The sequence below is a fragment of the Carya illinoinensis genome, chromosome 12 (assembly GCF_018687715.1).
Source record: "Carya illinoinensis cultivar Pawnee chromosome 12, C.illinoinensisPawnee_v1, whole genome shotgun sequence".
In the NCBI taxonomy this organism is placed as follows: Eukaryota; Viridiplantae; Streptophyta; class Magnoliopsida; order Fagales; family Juglandaceae; genus Carya; species Carya illinoinensis.
The window spans coordinates 27,598,935-27,614,537 of record NC_056763.1 but is presented as its reverse complement, the minus strand read 5'-3'; the positions used below and the strand labels follow the sequence as shown (position 1 = coordinate 27,614,537).

At 36.8% G+C, this 15,603-nt stretch overlaps 5 protein-coding genes across 6 annotated transcripts; all 5 read left to right on the top strand.

Moving 5' to 3' along the window:
- Positions 1–520: 520 nt before the first annotated feature.
- LOC122288966 (pentatricopeptide repeat-containing protein At4g22760) lies at positions 521–2,471 on the top strand. Its single transcript, XM_043095808.1, has one exon. It carries the CDS (start codon positions 569–571, stop codon positions 2,297–2,299), a length of 1,731 nt encoding a protein of 576 aa, XP_042951742.1. The 5' UTR covers positions 521–568; the 3' UTR covers positions 2,300–2,471.
- Positions 2,472–3,373: 902 nt separating this feature from the next.
- LOC122289135 (uncharacterized protein At4g22758-like) lies at positions 3,374–5,426 on the top strand. Of its 2 annotated transcripts, XM_043096086.1 has the most exons (4): positions 3,374–3,843; positions 4,479–4,529; positions 4,650–4,857; positions 5,041–5,426. In XM_043096086.1, the coding sequence occupies exons 1-4, from the start codon at positions 3,520–3,522 to the stop codon at positions 5,286–5,288; spliced, it is 831 nt and encodes a 276-aa protein (XP_042952020.1). In that variant the 5' UTR covers positions 3,374–3,519; the 3' UTR covers positions 5,289–5,426. The 2 variants fall into 2 exon arrangements, with proteins under 2 accessions (XP_042952020.1, XP_042952021.1); XM_043096087.1 differs by lacking the exon at positions 4,479–4,529 and having other exon boundaries at positions 3,384–3,843.
- Positions 5,427–7,830: 2,404 nt separating this feature from the next.
- LOC122290153 (uncharacterized protein At4g22758-like) lies at positions 7,831–8,938 on the top strand. Its single transcript, XM_043097712.1, has 2 exons — positions 7,831–8,349; positions 8,629–8,938. Exons 1-2 carry the CDS (start codon positions 7,968–7,970, stop codon positions 8,784–8,786), a joined length of 540 nt encoding a protein of 179 aa, XP_042953646.1. The 5' UTR covers positions 7,831–7,967; the 3' UTR covers positions 8,787–8,938.
- Positions 8,939–9,762: 824 nt separating this feature from the next.
- LOC122290281 (uncharacterized protein At4g22758-like) lies at positions 9,763–11,005 on the top strand. The gene is made up of 2 exons (XM_043097910.1): positions 9,763–10,387; positions 10,665–11,005. Exons 1-2 carry the CDS (start codon positions 10,006–10,008, stop codon positions 10,820–10,822), a joined length of 540 nt encoding a protein of 179 aa, XP_042953844.1. The 5' UTR covers positions 9,763–10,005; the 3' UTR covers positions 10,823–11,005.
- Positions 11,006–11,683: 678 nt separating this feature from the next.
- Positions 11,684–14,221, top strand: LOC122289877 (protein cornichon homolog 4). The gene is made up of 4 exons (XM_043097240.1): positions 11,684–11,972; positions 13,110–13,291; positions 13,660–13,782; positions 13,888–14,221. Exons 1-4 carry the CDS (start codon positions 11,901–11,903, stop codon positions 13,919–13,921), a joined length of 411 nt encoding a protein of 136 aa, XP_042953174.1. The 5' UTR covers positions 11,684–11,900; the 3' UTR covers positions 13,922–14,221.
- The last annotated feature ends 1,382 nt before the right edge of the window (positions 14,222–15,603 follow it).

Sequence of the window (15,603 nt, the reverse complement as noted above, 5' to 3'; positions counted from 1 at the left end):
TCAACTTGATCAGTCGTTTGTAGGTACAATCTTCCATTGTTTCAGCAATGTTAATGTTTGAGTAATACTACATAAGTTGTGAAGTATACAGGTGTTGTGATAGTCGTTTTAAAAAATAATGAAATTTTTCATTAAAAAATTAGTTTATTTTTATATATATTTTATATTTATTTACTTTTTTAAATAATTGTACTACGCTTATAAAATCACAACTATCGTTTCTATTAATAAATTAGTGTCGAGAGGTTTGATCCATTTACAAGTTAAATCATATGCGACCCAATGAAACTTGGTACAATTCAAATCCAATACAATAACACAATTGGCAACCCATATTTAATTTATAAAATAACAAATTGCCAAATTGGTAACCAATGGTAATGTATATTGCATCCATAGCTTGGGCTTGAGCTTGGGCTTACAATTTTGCCACTATATTTATTTGGGTTGCTTTGGGCCGAAGCCCATCGCCTTGTAGATGTCTGTGGTCTTCCCTCTCTTTCTCCAATGTCAAGCACCACGACGTGGACCATAGAGATGAGGAGGAGTCTGCAATCTGAAATTCTGAATGCTGGTAACGAGGCTAACAACCTTGTTGAGCAATTGCCTAACTGTCAACCAGGCGGAGCAAATCCACGCACACATCCTCGTAAATGGTCTTAACCACCTCGAGCCCCTCTTAGTCCGCCAAATCTCCCTCTCAACTTCCAACTACTCAAGTCGTCTTGCTCGATATCTAAAACTAGTCATTTACCAATTAAAAAACCCAGATACATTCTCTTGGGGTTGCACAATTCGGTTCTTTTCCCAGCATGGGCAATTCAAAGAAGCCTTTTCGCTTTATGTTCAAATGCAGAGACTGGGACTGTGTCCAAACACATTTGCTGCGTCCTCTGCTCTAAGGGCATGTGCTAGAGTTGTAGATAAGATAGGTGGAGTTTCGGTACATGTTCAGGTTTATAAATCTGGGTTCTGTGGCTGCGTTTATGTGCAAACAGCTCTGGTGGATTTTTATTCGAAAGTGGGTGATGTAGTAACTGCACAGTTGTTGTTTGATGAGATGGTCGAGAAGAATGTCGTTTCGTGGAACTCTATATTGTCTGGGTATTTGAAATCTGGGAATTTAGCAGAGGCCCATAGGGTATTCGATGAGATTCCAAGGAAAGATGTTATCTCTTGGAATTCAATGGTTTCGGGGTACGCAAGAGTAGGAAATATGGACCAGGCAGGCTCTTTGTTTCAACAGATGCCAGAGAAAAACTCGGCTTCTTGGAACTCGATGATTAGTGGTTATGTTGATTGTGGGAGTATAAAATCAGCCAGAAGCATTTTTGATGCGATGCCTCGAAGAAATAATATTTCTTGGATCACAATGATTGCTGGGTACTCGAAATGGGGGGATCTTGAGTCTGCTCGCAAACTGTTTGATCAGATGGATAAGAATTGTCTACTTTCGTATAATGCAATGATAGCCTGCTATGCTCAGAATAGTCGGCCTCAGGAGGCCATTGGGCTGTTCAAACAGATGCTTGTGTCAGATGCAGATGTTCAGCCAGATGGGATGACTTTGGCTAGTGTTCTATCTGCTTGTTCACAACTAGGAGATTTCAAATTTGGGTTTTGGACTGAGTCATATATTTATAAATTAGGTATTGAACTGGATGATCATTTGGCTACTGCTTTAGTAGACCTGTATGCGAAATGTGGAAGCATTGATAAAGCATATGAGTTGTTTCATGCCTTGAGGACAAAGGATCTAATTGCTTATTCTGCCATGATCTTAGGCTGTGGGATAAATGGTAAGGTAGTTGATTCGGTCAGGTTGTTTGAAGAGATGGTAAATGCCTGTATTTGCCCTAATTTAGTTACCTACACTGGGCTGCTAACTGCCTATAACCACGCTGGCTTGGTTGAAGAAGGCTACAAATGCTTTAACTCCATGAAGGACCATGGGCTTTTACCTTCAGCTGATCATTATGGGATTATGGTGGATCTTTTAGGAAGGGCTGGACGGTTGGAAGAAGCATATGAACTAATAGGGAGCATGCCAATGAAGCCTCATGCTGGGGTTTGGGGAGCTTTGCTTCTTGCTTGCAGATTACATCAAAATGTTGAGCTTGGGGAAATTACTGCTCGGCATTGCGTTGAGCTGGAGCCCAATTCAACTGGTTATATTGCTCTTCTCGCCAACATTTATGCTTCTGTCGGAAGGTGGGATGATGCCAAGAGACTGAGGAAGGTTGCAGGGGATAAGAGGTTCACAAAGACACCTGGTTGTAGTTGGATAGAATCTATCTGACTCATATTTGGAAGAAAATGCACTCTCTCAATGCTCAGAGACCATGGTATAATTCTGGCTTTTGATGGAAACCTCATATTTTATGGCCGAATTCTTCAGCTCTTAGTTGTACAATGTTGTTGGACTTGGCGGCGTCTCGCATGAAATCGATGGTTATACTTTTTCACCTTGATCACCGTTTTGCTGGAAATTTTTCTTTAATATGTTTGAAAGGAAGGCTTCTCCATGGAATCATGGATCGTTTTCAGATGGAAAACATAATTCATCACTAAATAATGGATTAATGTGACTTATGGAGGCCCTGCGAATAACAAGATTAAACACTCGACCAGTTCATTTTTTTAACTCGCCGTGTGGCTGGCCCCACCCCCTTCTTCTCAATCTCTACCTGATTTTGAGTTGTATGAAATCAAATTTTTGAACAAGTTTCCGCAACATTGCATGCTCTCTTTTTTCAATTCCTTAGAACCCATTGTTAAGTTTGGCCAAATTTAGGGAGAAGAATTGATTTCTTTTCCCTGTTTGGATTTGGAAAACATCTCATCTTATCATTATAACTTTTTTAAATTCTCGCATAAAATATAATGAACAATTTAATATTTTCGAATATCAAAATAATAATAATATTAAAAAATAATATTCTAACAATATTTTATTCAATTTTTATCTTTTATTTTAAACAATCTCATTTCATCTCATAATCTAAACTACAAAAATTAGGGCTTGCCTATAAGTACACTTTGGAACTATACAAGGGCCAAACATAAATCTTATATTATGTTGATAAGTAAAATGGTTCAAATATATCATATTATATATCATATAAATACTATTAATTTCAAATAGGATTCTCATTAATTTTTCTTTAAGTTATGATTTTTAGTTTTATTTTTTATTTTCAAATCAAGCGGAGAGAGGAGGCGAGGCATTTGAAATTGTGGGGTACAAAGCGGTAGAAAAGTCCCCAAGGCCCAAGCCAAGCAAATGGATCATGGCGGTGCCGGCCGTATACTAATTAATTCAAACTTTCGGGTCCAGAAGAAAAAAATGTATAGACACTAAACTACTTTGCCACCAATAGTACAAAATCACAGTGACGTTAACTTCCAAAAACAACCAACTACCCTTCAAACCCCACGAAACTTCCAACAACCAAAGATCCCATTCCCACGCAACGCAACCTCCATCCTCTCCAAACCGGTGCTCCTATACCATAACATATGCCCGAGAGATATCTGCGGCGGAGGGCTCAGGCCACTGGTGGACGGAAAAGCAAGCCGCCGAAGCCGTCGCCATCCCCTCGGAGGAGGAGCCCGCCCCCTCGGAGATCGGCGAAGCTGGCTTCCAAGTCCGTAAAGATTTTGAAGCGATGCTCTTCGGAACCGGTTCTTTGGAGTTCTCCCGTCGGTATTAGCAGCAGCACCAGCGACGACGATCGGAGTTTGAGATCCGAGGGTGGTGCTGTTCTTGATAGGCCTCACACATTTACGGACATGTGCGCGTCCTCGCCTTCGTTGTTTGGTCTCTCTCCGCAGGGGTACGAGGTAAGAGTCAATCTATGATACCTTTTGTCGCGAAAAAGATTTTCTTTGTTGTTTTTTCTTCACCTGTACATGGTAAAGGGATTTGATTGCTTTCAGTTAAGAGTTTTTTCTTAGACACCTAAACAATCATTCAAGATTTTTGAGATTTAAAAAAAATGGTTAATTTTTGTTTGCTTAATGCATGATTAAGACTATATATTCATTGAGCTGTGAAAACCTCTCTTAAGCTCTCAAAAATAATGAATGAAAAAAATGGCAGGCACCCATTAGAATTCTACAATCTTCCATACAACAAAAAATGGAGAAGTATGCTAAATCGAATTGAAAAATAAATACTCTGATCAAGACCCTTCTTTTTCGTTCATTGAGCTGTGTAAACCAGTTATTAACCGTTTATAGATTCCCCTTTTGGTTTATGCATTGAGATTGATGAACCATAAATAAACTGTACTGTACAGATTCAATGCGAGAAAACCACAATTGACTTTTTTCGTTTTGTCGTTTCTTCCGTTGGTTTTCATTTAGTACGGGGTCTTGGTTGTTGAAAATGGGGAGTGTCTTGAACAACGGTAACCCGTTTTCCTCTGTCAGTTATAATTGACAAGCCATGTCTAAATCATACAAGTTGCCTGCAGATCTTGCCCATGTCAAATCCCGTGATTAGGTGTGTGCGTGACGTGTCTCCTGTGATTTCTAAATCTAAGCATTAATTTCCGGTTTATTTTTACATCTTGAACATGTATAAAATTCTAGGACTACTACCAGAATCGTGCACGTCTAAACGTCGTGAAGATTGTGGAATGCAGGGATACAAGAAAGATGCAAAGGTGGTGGTTAATGTGACAGTCGAAGGAAGTCCAGGACCACTGCGGGCCATGGTTAAATTAGGGGCAAGTGTGGAGGACACCATCAAGCTTGTTGTTGACAAATATTGCGAAGAAGGCCGAACTCCAAAGCTTCACCGGGATTTAGCATCCTCATTCGAATTGCACGACTCCTATTTCAGCCTTAAAAGTAAGCAAACTTTTAAGATTCCCAAGTTCTCAGCTTCTCAAGTCTGGGGTCTTTGCACCATGTCATGCTTCAAACCTGTTCTAAGAGCCGTTAGCTAGCTAGCTTTAAAATGACCAATATATAAACATCGGCAGCAGCTTGTTTTCCAACCGATGTTTGATTGTCTTTGTTTTGATTAAACAGGTTTGGATAAATCAGAATTGGTCGGGGATGTTGGTAGCAGAAGCTTCTATCTTCGAAAGAGTAGCAGTGGTCATGGTAGTAATGGAGCGTCTCCATGCACTTCAGACATTAATGTTCCGGCAAGAGAAAGCTCTCCCCCACCCATTCCACCTCCTGCATTTTTCTTACTCCCATCTTTCATAGCTCGAAAGATCAGTAAATTTTTTAGAAGAACACGTAGGCTTTTGAAACTCTTTATCTGCATATAATGATGCATGACCCAAACACCACACCCATCGTTAATTACATTACTGTTTTTTTCTTTCTGAATCAGTTTTTCTTTCATGCGTAAAGAATGTACAGAAATATTACAATACAAGATTGAGCCTCGTTTGCTTTCTCAATCATTTGATATGTAAATTGCTGCAAAAGTAATCCTCTTGCTGGTTCATACTTTCAACGTTGATGCATGGACACTCTTTGCGAAGCAATATAGAATAATAGATACGAGTGTATGTTGTTTCTACTATGTTTATAACTGTGAAATCACCTATTCAAAAAGCTTAATTGACTTGGAATAATTAATTAATTGGATGAAATGTAGAGTCAAAACTCATGATTTCTTTTTGATATGATGTAAAATCACAATTTGTCTACAAAATTTAAACTAATAAAAAGAACTAGAAGTAATACAAATTTAAACTAATAAGAAGTCAGGCTATGAAGATCGATGGAAAAAAAACATGGAGTCCACCGTGATGAACTCGTCATGTTCTGCCCTGTATCATGCAAGTTGAATTCGTTTTTGTCAAAGAAATAAAAAATCAGTTCTTCCATACTCTCTTATTATAATTTGGAATAAGAATTTTATATGTAAGTCACTTTTACGTACTTTTTATATATTTTATTAAAATGATTAGTTGTTTATTTTTTAATAAAAAATAACTATTTTGATAAATAATATTAATATAATACATAAAAATTACGTAAAGGTGATTATATATAATAAAACTCTTTTCCGAATATTCTTTATCAATGCACAGGATGCGTCACCGTTCATTATTTCCTCCTTAACCAGATGTCCGCAACCGGGAAAAGGGCAGACTTTTAAGTTTTGACAGAGAATGTGCAACATAATATCCTTTCTCATTCCTACAGAATTAGCAAGAGAATGTGCAACGAATATCCCCGACCTCCGAACCAAAAAATCGTGGGCCGGCCGAATCAACTTGAGTTATAGAATGACTATTTCAGTGTCCTGCTGGTCCAACTGTCCAAAACATATCAGAATCTAGGCCCACAGAATGAGTTGAAACTTTCGAGTCCTGACCCTGAATTGTAAAAGATGGGGCCTGAAATTGCATCTGGGCTTTAGTCGACCCAAAACAAATTGGGTCTACTAAAGCCTGCGGTTCCACCGTGTTTCCGCCCTTTAAAAGCCTGCAATTGGGAGTTGGGACGGGTGCTTTTGATACTAACAAATAACTCTCTCGTTTTTCACGAGAAAATCTAATGATACACAGTACCATATATAGTAGTATAAATACTGGGATATAAGAGTAAGATATAATATCATTCTTTAGAAATATGTATATACATATGAAAAAAAAATATTTGCAGTCATAAGTACACAAGTATTACGTGATTATTTTGAAAAAAATAAATAAATATAAGACTCGCATAAAAAAATTAATTTTTGATTAGTAAACTCCACTTTTTTTAAAAATAATTACACGATACTTGCATATTATACGACTAACAATAGGCTGCAAGACATTTATAAATTTATGCATTGCAAAATTAAGATTCTTTCTAATTAATTACTCAAATTGTAGCGGGTAAAGTCCTTGGATGATAGTGTTTATTATAATTCTTATTTAACTCTTGATTTATCCCACTCATTTATGGACTATTTCTTACGCATACTTTTATTCTTTCAATTGAATGAATGTTAATCATGCAAAGAATCCTATTTCGAGAATGGTAATAAAGCACCTACAACTCTATACTAACTTAATAACAATTTTGTAAAATTAAAATTAGTTTTTAATCGTTGTAAATTAGAAGTGTACTAAAATATTTATTTTATTTCCATAATTAAAATTAAAAGTGGCGGTCGATTCTCTTTATCGATCTTCAAGCTGCTCTCTGTCCTTCCTCTTCTTGCATGCATTTGAGTTCGGTGGCACACCATGCACGCAACAAAAATTTTATGTACAGTTATTTTTGTGAATTCTTTTGTGCACTCCAGTGATATGATTGGTTGTGTATTAAAAAAAATTAATCCGGCCAATCATATCAGTGGAGTGCATAGAGAATACGCAAAAGTGACTGTATGTAACATTACTCTGCACGCAATCCACACTCGTGTGCCCAATTCTCACTCAAAAGGCCATGTCCATTGTTTGTTCGCTTCCTTGGCGTTTTCCCCAGATAGATTGCTTTATTCTCCTCGTTTTGGGTACTTCTTATCAACAAGCTAGCTATAGAGCTGCTCCATACAAATAATTAAATTCATGACTGTCTACCTAATTTTATATAATATGTTAACTCTAATAACTTTACAATATAATATATCATTGCATTTTATAAATTTACTTAGATATATATCTTTATTACTAAAACATTTGATCTTTTTTCATAAAATTACCAAAGAAGCTGTTGTATCTTCCATGGCCCAACTATTTTAATTTCTTATTACTATTGAGCAGGTTTCAATCAGCAAAAGTATCAAGGGGGCTCCTTCACGTTTGCCACTTTCTCGGAAGCTTCGAGCTTTCTTTTTTGAAACTCAAACACTCCGCCATTTCTCCAACGCTAGCTACTGTACTCTTGCTGACCAAGAAAACCCTACTTCCCCAACGACAAGCATAACGTTAATTACCCCACTCCCTCTCCCACTACATACTCTCCAGCTCAAACACTTCATCCAATATTTTTTCTTCTTCATGACTTCCCCGTCTCTAACGCTTCATCGGCGACGTAACGTGTTTAGGATTCCGTCGGCCTCCTACAGGTCCCTCCAGACCTTCCCGTCGGAAAGACATTCCGACATCGTTCGCCGTCCTGGCGGTCTCATCACTGTCCCTAGAAGACTTAAGTCGGCTCCGGCTACCAGCGGGTCCCTAGGCAGACCGACGAAGCTGCTGCTCAACGTGACGATCGAGAGAAGCTTGGGTCCTGTGCAGGTCGTCATGCCGCCTGAGAACACGATCCGGGACTTGATCAAGGAGGTGTTGGAGATTTACGACAGGGAAAAAAGGAGGCCGTTGCTGCCAAAGATCGATCCTCGCCGCTTCGAGCTCCACTACTCGCAGTTCAGCTTGGAAAGTATGCGTTCGACTACCTAGCTCTCCCGTTCATGGCCTTAGAGACTTAGGAAAAATTTCCTCTTATAGAAATTCCCAGAGTCCCTGAGTGACTGTGTCGACTCGGTTATCTTCAAGAATTTCTTTTTGAACTTATCTTAGTATTGGTTTTGGACTTGCGGACAGCAATATGGCACAATCAATACTTAGAGTCGCGTACTTTAATTTCTCTTTTGTTTTTGTTTTTATTTTTTTCTGAAGTACAAAACATGGACCAACTTCCTGCTGATGGTGGGTGCAGGTTTGAAGCCAGAGGAGAAGTTGATAAACTTGGGGTCTAGGAATTTCTTCTTGTGCTTAAAGCAATCCACCTCTACCGGCTCTACCTTCTCCGAGAAAGCAGAGAATGCAACTGAAGCTGCATTTCCACTAGCCAAGTTAATGGATTTCTTGTTATAGGTCTAGCCCTTTTCAGTCAACGTTAGCGCCCACTTGTATATAGCTGTGCTTCTAATTTATAAGTACTGCTGCTACAAAGAAAGAATGAGAGTTACTATCTGTATTTTGTGAGATATTATTAGCGTATAAGGCTTTTTATTTGCTATTGTCTACATCCCGAGTTCTTCATGTATCCTAAACTATCTATTTATACTCTAACTACGTGTTAACGTTCATGAACATCACTCGTGAACGTGACTTGATATGCTGTATTATATTTTAAAATATTTTTATTATTAAATAAATATAATCATATTCAATTTATGAAATTATTTTAACCATAGAGCATTTCCTAAAATCAAAATAACTAAAATAGATTTTTAAATTTTAAATATGAAGCCATCAATATTGATACGTAAATTGATATATAAATTTGCTTGTATATAACAAAACTCCTAAATTAATAATAAGTCGGTAAAATTCAAATTAGTTTTTAATCGTTGTATATTAAAAGTGTACTAAGTAACAAATTTCCATAATTAAAATTAAAAGTGGCGGTCGATGCTCTTTATCTTTAAGCTGCTCCTTGTCCTTCCTCTTCTTGCATGCATTTGAGTTCGGTGGCACACCCATGCACGCAACACACACTCGTGTGCCCAATTCTCACTCAAAAGGTCATGTCCATTGTTTGTTCGCTTCCTTGGCGTTTTCCCCATATTCTCCTCGTTCTGGGTACTTCTTATCAAAAAGCTAGCTATAGAGCGGCTCCATACAAATAATTAAATTCATGACTGTCTAACTAATTTTATATAATATGTTAACTCTAATAATTTTACACTAAAATATATCATTGCATTTTATAAATTTACATAGACATATATCTTTATTACTAAAACATTTGATCTTTTTTCATTATTTTCATTAAATTACCAAAGAAGCTGTTGTATCTTCCATGGCCGAACTATTTTAATTTCTTATTACTATTGAGCAAGTTTCAATCAGCAAAAGTATCAAGGGGGCTCCTTCACGTTTGCCACTTTCTAGGAAGCTTCGAGCTTTCTTTTTTGAAACTCAAACACTCCGCCATTTCTCCAACGCTAGCTACTGTACTCTTGCTTACCAAGAAAACCCTACTTCCCCAACGACAAGCATAACGTTAATTACCCCACTTCCACTCCCACTCCCACTCCCACTACATACTGTCCAGCTCAAACACTTCATCCAATCTTTTTTCTTCTTCATGATTTCCCCGACTCTAACGCTTCATCGGCGACGTAACGTGTTTAGGATTCCGTCGGCCTCCTACAGGTCCCTCCAGACCTTCCCGTCGGAAAGACATTCCGACATCGTTCGCCGTCCTGGCGGTCTCATCACTGTCCCTAGAAGACTTAAGTCTGCTCCGGCCACCAGCGGGTCCCTCGGCAGACCGACGAAGCTGCTGCTCAACGTGACGATCGAGAGAAGCTTGGGTCCTGTGCAGGTCTTTATGCCGCCTGAGAACACGATCCGGGACTTGATCAAGGAGGTTTTGGAGATTTACGACAGGGAAAAAAGGAGGCCGTTGCTGCCAAAGGTCGATCCTCGCCGCTTCGAGCTCCACTACTCGCAGTTCAGCTTGGAAAGTATGCATTCGACTACCTAGCTCTCCCGTTCATGGCCTTAGAGACTTTGAAAATTTCCTCTATTAGAAACTCCCACTGTCCCTGAGTGACTGTGTCGACTCGGTTATCTTCAAGAACTTCTTTTTGAACTTATCTTAGTATTGGTTTTGGACTTGCAGACAGCAATATAGCACAATCAATACTTAGAGTTGCGTTCTTTAATTTCTCTTTTGTTTTTGTTTATATTTTTTTCTGAAGTACAAAACATGGACCAACGTCGTGTGGATGGTGGGTGCAGGTTTGAAGCCAGAGGAGAAGTTGATAAACTTGGGGTCTAGGAATTTCTTCTTGTGCTTAAAGCAATCCACCTCTACCGGCTCTACTTTCTCCGAGAAAGTAGAGAATGCAACTGAAGCTGCATTTCCACTAGCCAGGTTAATGGATTTCTTGTTATAGGTCTAGCCCTTTTCAGTCAACGTTAGCGCCCACTTGTATATAGCTGTGCTTCTAATTTATAAGTACTACTGCTACAAAGAAAGAATGAGAGTTACTATCTGTATTTTGTGAGATATTATTAGCGTATAAAGCTTTTTATTTGCTATTGGAACTCTTCATGTATCCTAAACTACCTATCTATACTCTAACTACGTGTTCACGTTCACGAGCTGACTTGATATGCTGTATTATATTTTAAAATATTTTTATTATTAAATAAATTTAATATATTACATTAAATCACTCTTAATTTATAAGATTATTTTAACTATATAGCATTTCTTAAAATCAAAATAATCAAACTGGGCTTTTAGCAGAGGCCGATAGATGTAAGAAAAATCGTATAAAAGGCCCATCCCTTTAGAGCCCAAAAACGACTGTTTTGGATAATCTGATCTGATTTCATTTGATTAAAAAAATATATATTCTGAATACATTTTGTCAAGCATGGGCCATGGCCCTTATAATACGTTGGCTTTATAAATTAGAAGCGTGGGAGACTATAAGAGTTGAAAGTCCGCAAGACTTCAAATTTATTTGTCTTTTTATACCGAGTTCAGAGTATTGACCATTGAATACGTGAAAAAGACTTTAAAAAATGAAAATTATATATAAATACTAAAATGGGAATAAAAATGTAAATAAAATCACATCACTCACCCACGGTGCTCCGCGTTCCCTAGTCGCTGTGGAGCCATCCAACGGTCCAACCCCTCAGTCAGGTTTATTCGATCCTTTTCGTGTATCCCCCGTAAAATATCGCGCACACACTCACCAATCATCCATGTATATCTACTATATATATGTGTGTGTACATATATATATTTCATATACATATATAGAGCGAGAGGGAGAGGGAGAGAGGGAGAGAGCAAGCCGCCCGCATTCCGCACCTGGACGGGGCATCTCAATTGGAGGAGCGACTTGTGCGTTGCTATCGCGTGCGAGTCCTTCTTGGATTGCCGATTGACGCATTGAATTCAAAGAGACATCAGTTACGACCGAGATAGATAGAAGCTAGAGGAGGAGGAGGAGGAGCATGGGTGATCTCCTTTCGTGGCTCGTCTCCTTCTTCTTTCTCATAGTCTTACTCGTCCTCGTCGTTTATCAGGTCAACCTGAAAAGGACAATACCCTGAATTTCTGTTATATTTATTGGTTTTCTTTTCTTGGTTCATATGCTTTATTTCAGAGCGCATTTTTCAAGATTTTGGATTTTTTTTTTCCCATATCGAGATTTGGAATATAGTGGTAAAAATTAGGCTCTTGTGAATATTAGCTGGCTTTGTTAGATATGTTTGTAACTGGGGGGGCTTTTGTCATCGATTTTCTTCTCAATTCTTGCGGAAATTAAAGGGGCCAAAGTGCTCTTTGGCATAGAGTATCTGGGTGAGCTGCATTTGCTGTGAATTCTATCTCTGTGAAGCTCTCGCTGCCCTTCTTTTTTTCTTTGGATGCGATAGTTTTGAGTATTGTACTGGGAATGATAGAAGTAATAGGTTCTCGGCTAAATATGCACATTTTGGGGCTCTTAATCATCCCGAGTTATACTTCTCGTTTATTTGAACTGGTTAAATTTGATATTCAATCCTTTTTTCTCGTTTACGTGAAATATGAACCATAGGTATCTTATTGAGTAAACTGATAACATAAGTTCCATGACTTTTCCTCTTTCTCTTTTAAAGTTTTATATGACATAATGACAGGGCCTTAAATTAAGTCAAATAGTGGCCTTTGGCAATCTTAACTCGACCTTAAACTACTGAAGTTTAAAGTTTCAGATTCGTTTATCAAAAACGTTTTATTCTGAAATTTAGCTGGTTGAAACTTGTAGCTGATAGCATCATAGAAGTTAGGTTTTAAAAAGGGCTCATTAGTTAAGAATCGTGCTATCTTCAATATGCATCAGTTTTTTTTTTTTTTTGAACGCGAGCCGAAATCATTGGCCTGTCTGGTGGCCCACGTGAGCCATTGTGTTAGCTAATATTGAAACGATTAGGCCCCCAACCCCGTATTTGGTGGGCTGGGGGTAGTCCTGAGAATGCTAATAGAAGCTTCTTCAGGTTTCAATATATATCAGTTTTATTTTTATTTTGAATGTGAGCAGGATTCATTGGCCTTTTCGGTGACCCACAGCATTATTTAGCGTGAGCAGCATTGTATTTACATATAATCGGGGGATTTCCATTAATTCATTGTTTCTTTAGTTGAATGAAATATGGAACTTAACAGTCAAACATTTATTGCAGCTTATGTGCCTGGCAGATCTAGAGTTTGATTATATCAACCCTTATGACTCTTCATCTCGAATCAACAGAGTGATTTTGCCGGAGTTCATTGCACAAGGAGTGTTATGCGTATTCTATCTTGTAACAAGGCATTGGTTTATGTCCCTGCTGTGTGGTCCATACCTTTTCTACAATGTTAGACTGTAAGTTCTCTTTTGTTTCTGTTTCCCCTTTCGCAAATTTGTGATTTTTACCTTTTTGAATACACATAATTTGGGGTCTGGTTTCTGTTTCGATTGATGTGTAACAATGTTTAGATGAATGCGTGAAACCACCCTTTGAGATTTCTGACAAAGTAATTGAGTTGTCCTGAATCTCCCGAGAAGTTGGATGTGGGATAACAAAGGAAGAAAGGACGTCAGTATTTATGTGCAGAAGTAGATAGCATATAATTGCTGCCATGTAGCATGCACTAGTTGCTGGTTTCTTGCAGTGGTCATGTGTTGGCGTTCTGAGATGCTAGAATGTGTAAGTTTTGTGACCTTGCTAAATACATCCTCTATGTGATCAGGTACTTGCAAAGGCGGCACCTGGTAGATGTCACTGAGATATTCAACCTGTTGAATTGGGAAAAGAAGCAGCGGCTGTTCAAACTCTTCTATCTCTTATTTCTCCTCATTCTCTCCATAGTTTGGTACTGCCATTAGAAAGCATACTTGCTGTTTCTCAAAAATTTATTGTTTCAATTTTGGTAGTCTATAAACTGATCACAAGACTTTTCCTTTCACATCTGTTGCAGGTTGATTCTAACTACACTGGATGAGGATGAATAGTTGGGGACTGTAACTTACTTTCTGGAGTATGTACTGGAGGTATCGAATGACGCGAACTATTGCTAAGGTGTTAGTGATAGACTGCTGCCTCCAAGCAACACCGACTGTAACTGAATTAATAGCAGGGTTTGTATTTGTTTGGATAATGAGTTAATCTCTCCCCCCACCCCTTCTGTACTTCGATTTTGTAGAAGGCAGTGGTATCCTGCTTGTAAGCAATCCTTGTTGAAACATCCCAATGTAACCTCCAACTTCAGAGTTCAACCCAATTTTAGTTAAAATGTCACCCTCTTTTGATTCCAACCACCCAACTTTTCGAGAGCATATAACAACGTATTTCGAATACTATTACAGTTACAAATAAATCTTACGAAAATAATTTTACGTGATTTTATTTAATATATTATATTTATTTTATAATAAAATTAACTTTACACCATTTTCTAAACCCTTCTATTGTCTGTTTGAAACATTCACGTTTGTTCTTATTTTTTCAAATTGTCAGGTCTTCAATCTTTTTTTATTTAATTTTTATTTAATTTTTTTTTTCTCCTGATATAAAATCACCAGAAAATTATTTAGTTTGTTACGTTGGCTGGTCAAAATGTCGGCTTTTCAGTCAAATACTAAATTAGCCGCTAGTCTGACGTGGACGTTGAAATTAATATAAACATGAAACGTTGATATATTTATAACGAGTAATATTAGCTATAAGGTAAGAGTATTAGCAATGGTGTAATTATTGTTAAGTTTAAAATTTATCTAGAATCTTATTTTTTGGTCATAATATCAATTTTTAGTTAAATAAGTCTATATTAGACTAGCCATCTTAAATGTAAAATAATAATATTATATTAAATATTTTAATAATATTTTATTATTTTTTTATATTTTACAAATATACTTTATATATTAATTAATAATTTTATTAAAAAATAAAATATAGTAATTTATTTCAATATAGTACTTATATAATTTATTTCAATGTAGTAATTTATTTCAATGTGATAAAGAGATAGAGAGATTGATGAAAATAATAAAATAATTGCATAAAGGTTAAATGGTAATCCTCCAATAATTGAGAGTTACTTTAATTTACTGTAGCTCAAGTGTTAAGGTTTAGACTTTTGACTAATTTAATGTAGAAGCTTTTTCTCACATCTAGCTAAAGTTTGAACTTGTATTAGCATTTAATAGGCTATTGCCAATGCTCATAGACAAATCTTACTTGAGGACACTGGGAATCGAGAGTTCCAATCGGTGATTTTTACCGATAGATATGAATGTATTTTTTTATCATTATAATTTTGTCTTTCTTTAATTATTTTTTATACATCTTTAAATACTTTTAAAATAATAAAATAACTATCAATTCATTAATAGTGACTTCCTTAATTATAAAGTAAAAAAAAAAATCACAATTAGTCAATTTTATGAGTAAGTTTTCTTGGTTCAACTATAATTTTCCTTCACAAATATTTTGTTAAAAAGTAGGTTTTGCTGAAAAATAATATTTTTTAATACATTTTCCAATGTGTGATCCTTGCTCAAAATTTATCTATTTAAAGTTTATACAAATCATTTTATCCTGAATAACTCAATAAAAAAGAAGAAGTTAAACACAAAGCCATATTTGTCATCGGATAATAATATTCTTATACCTCATTTACTATTATTTTATT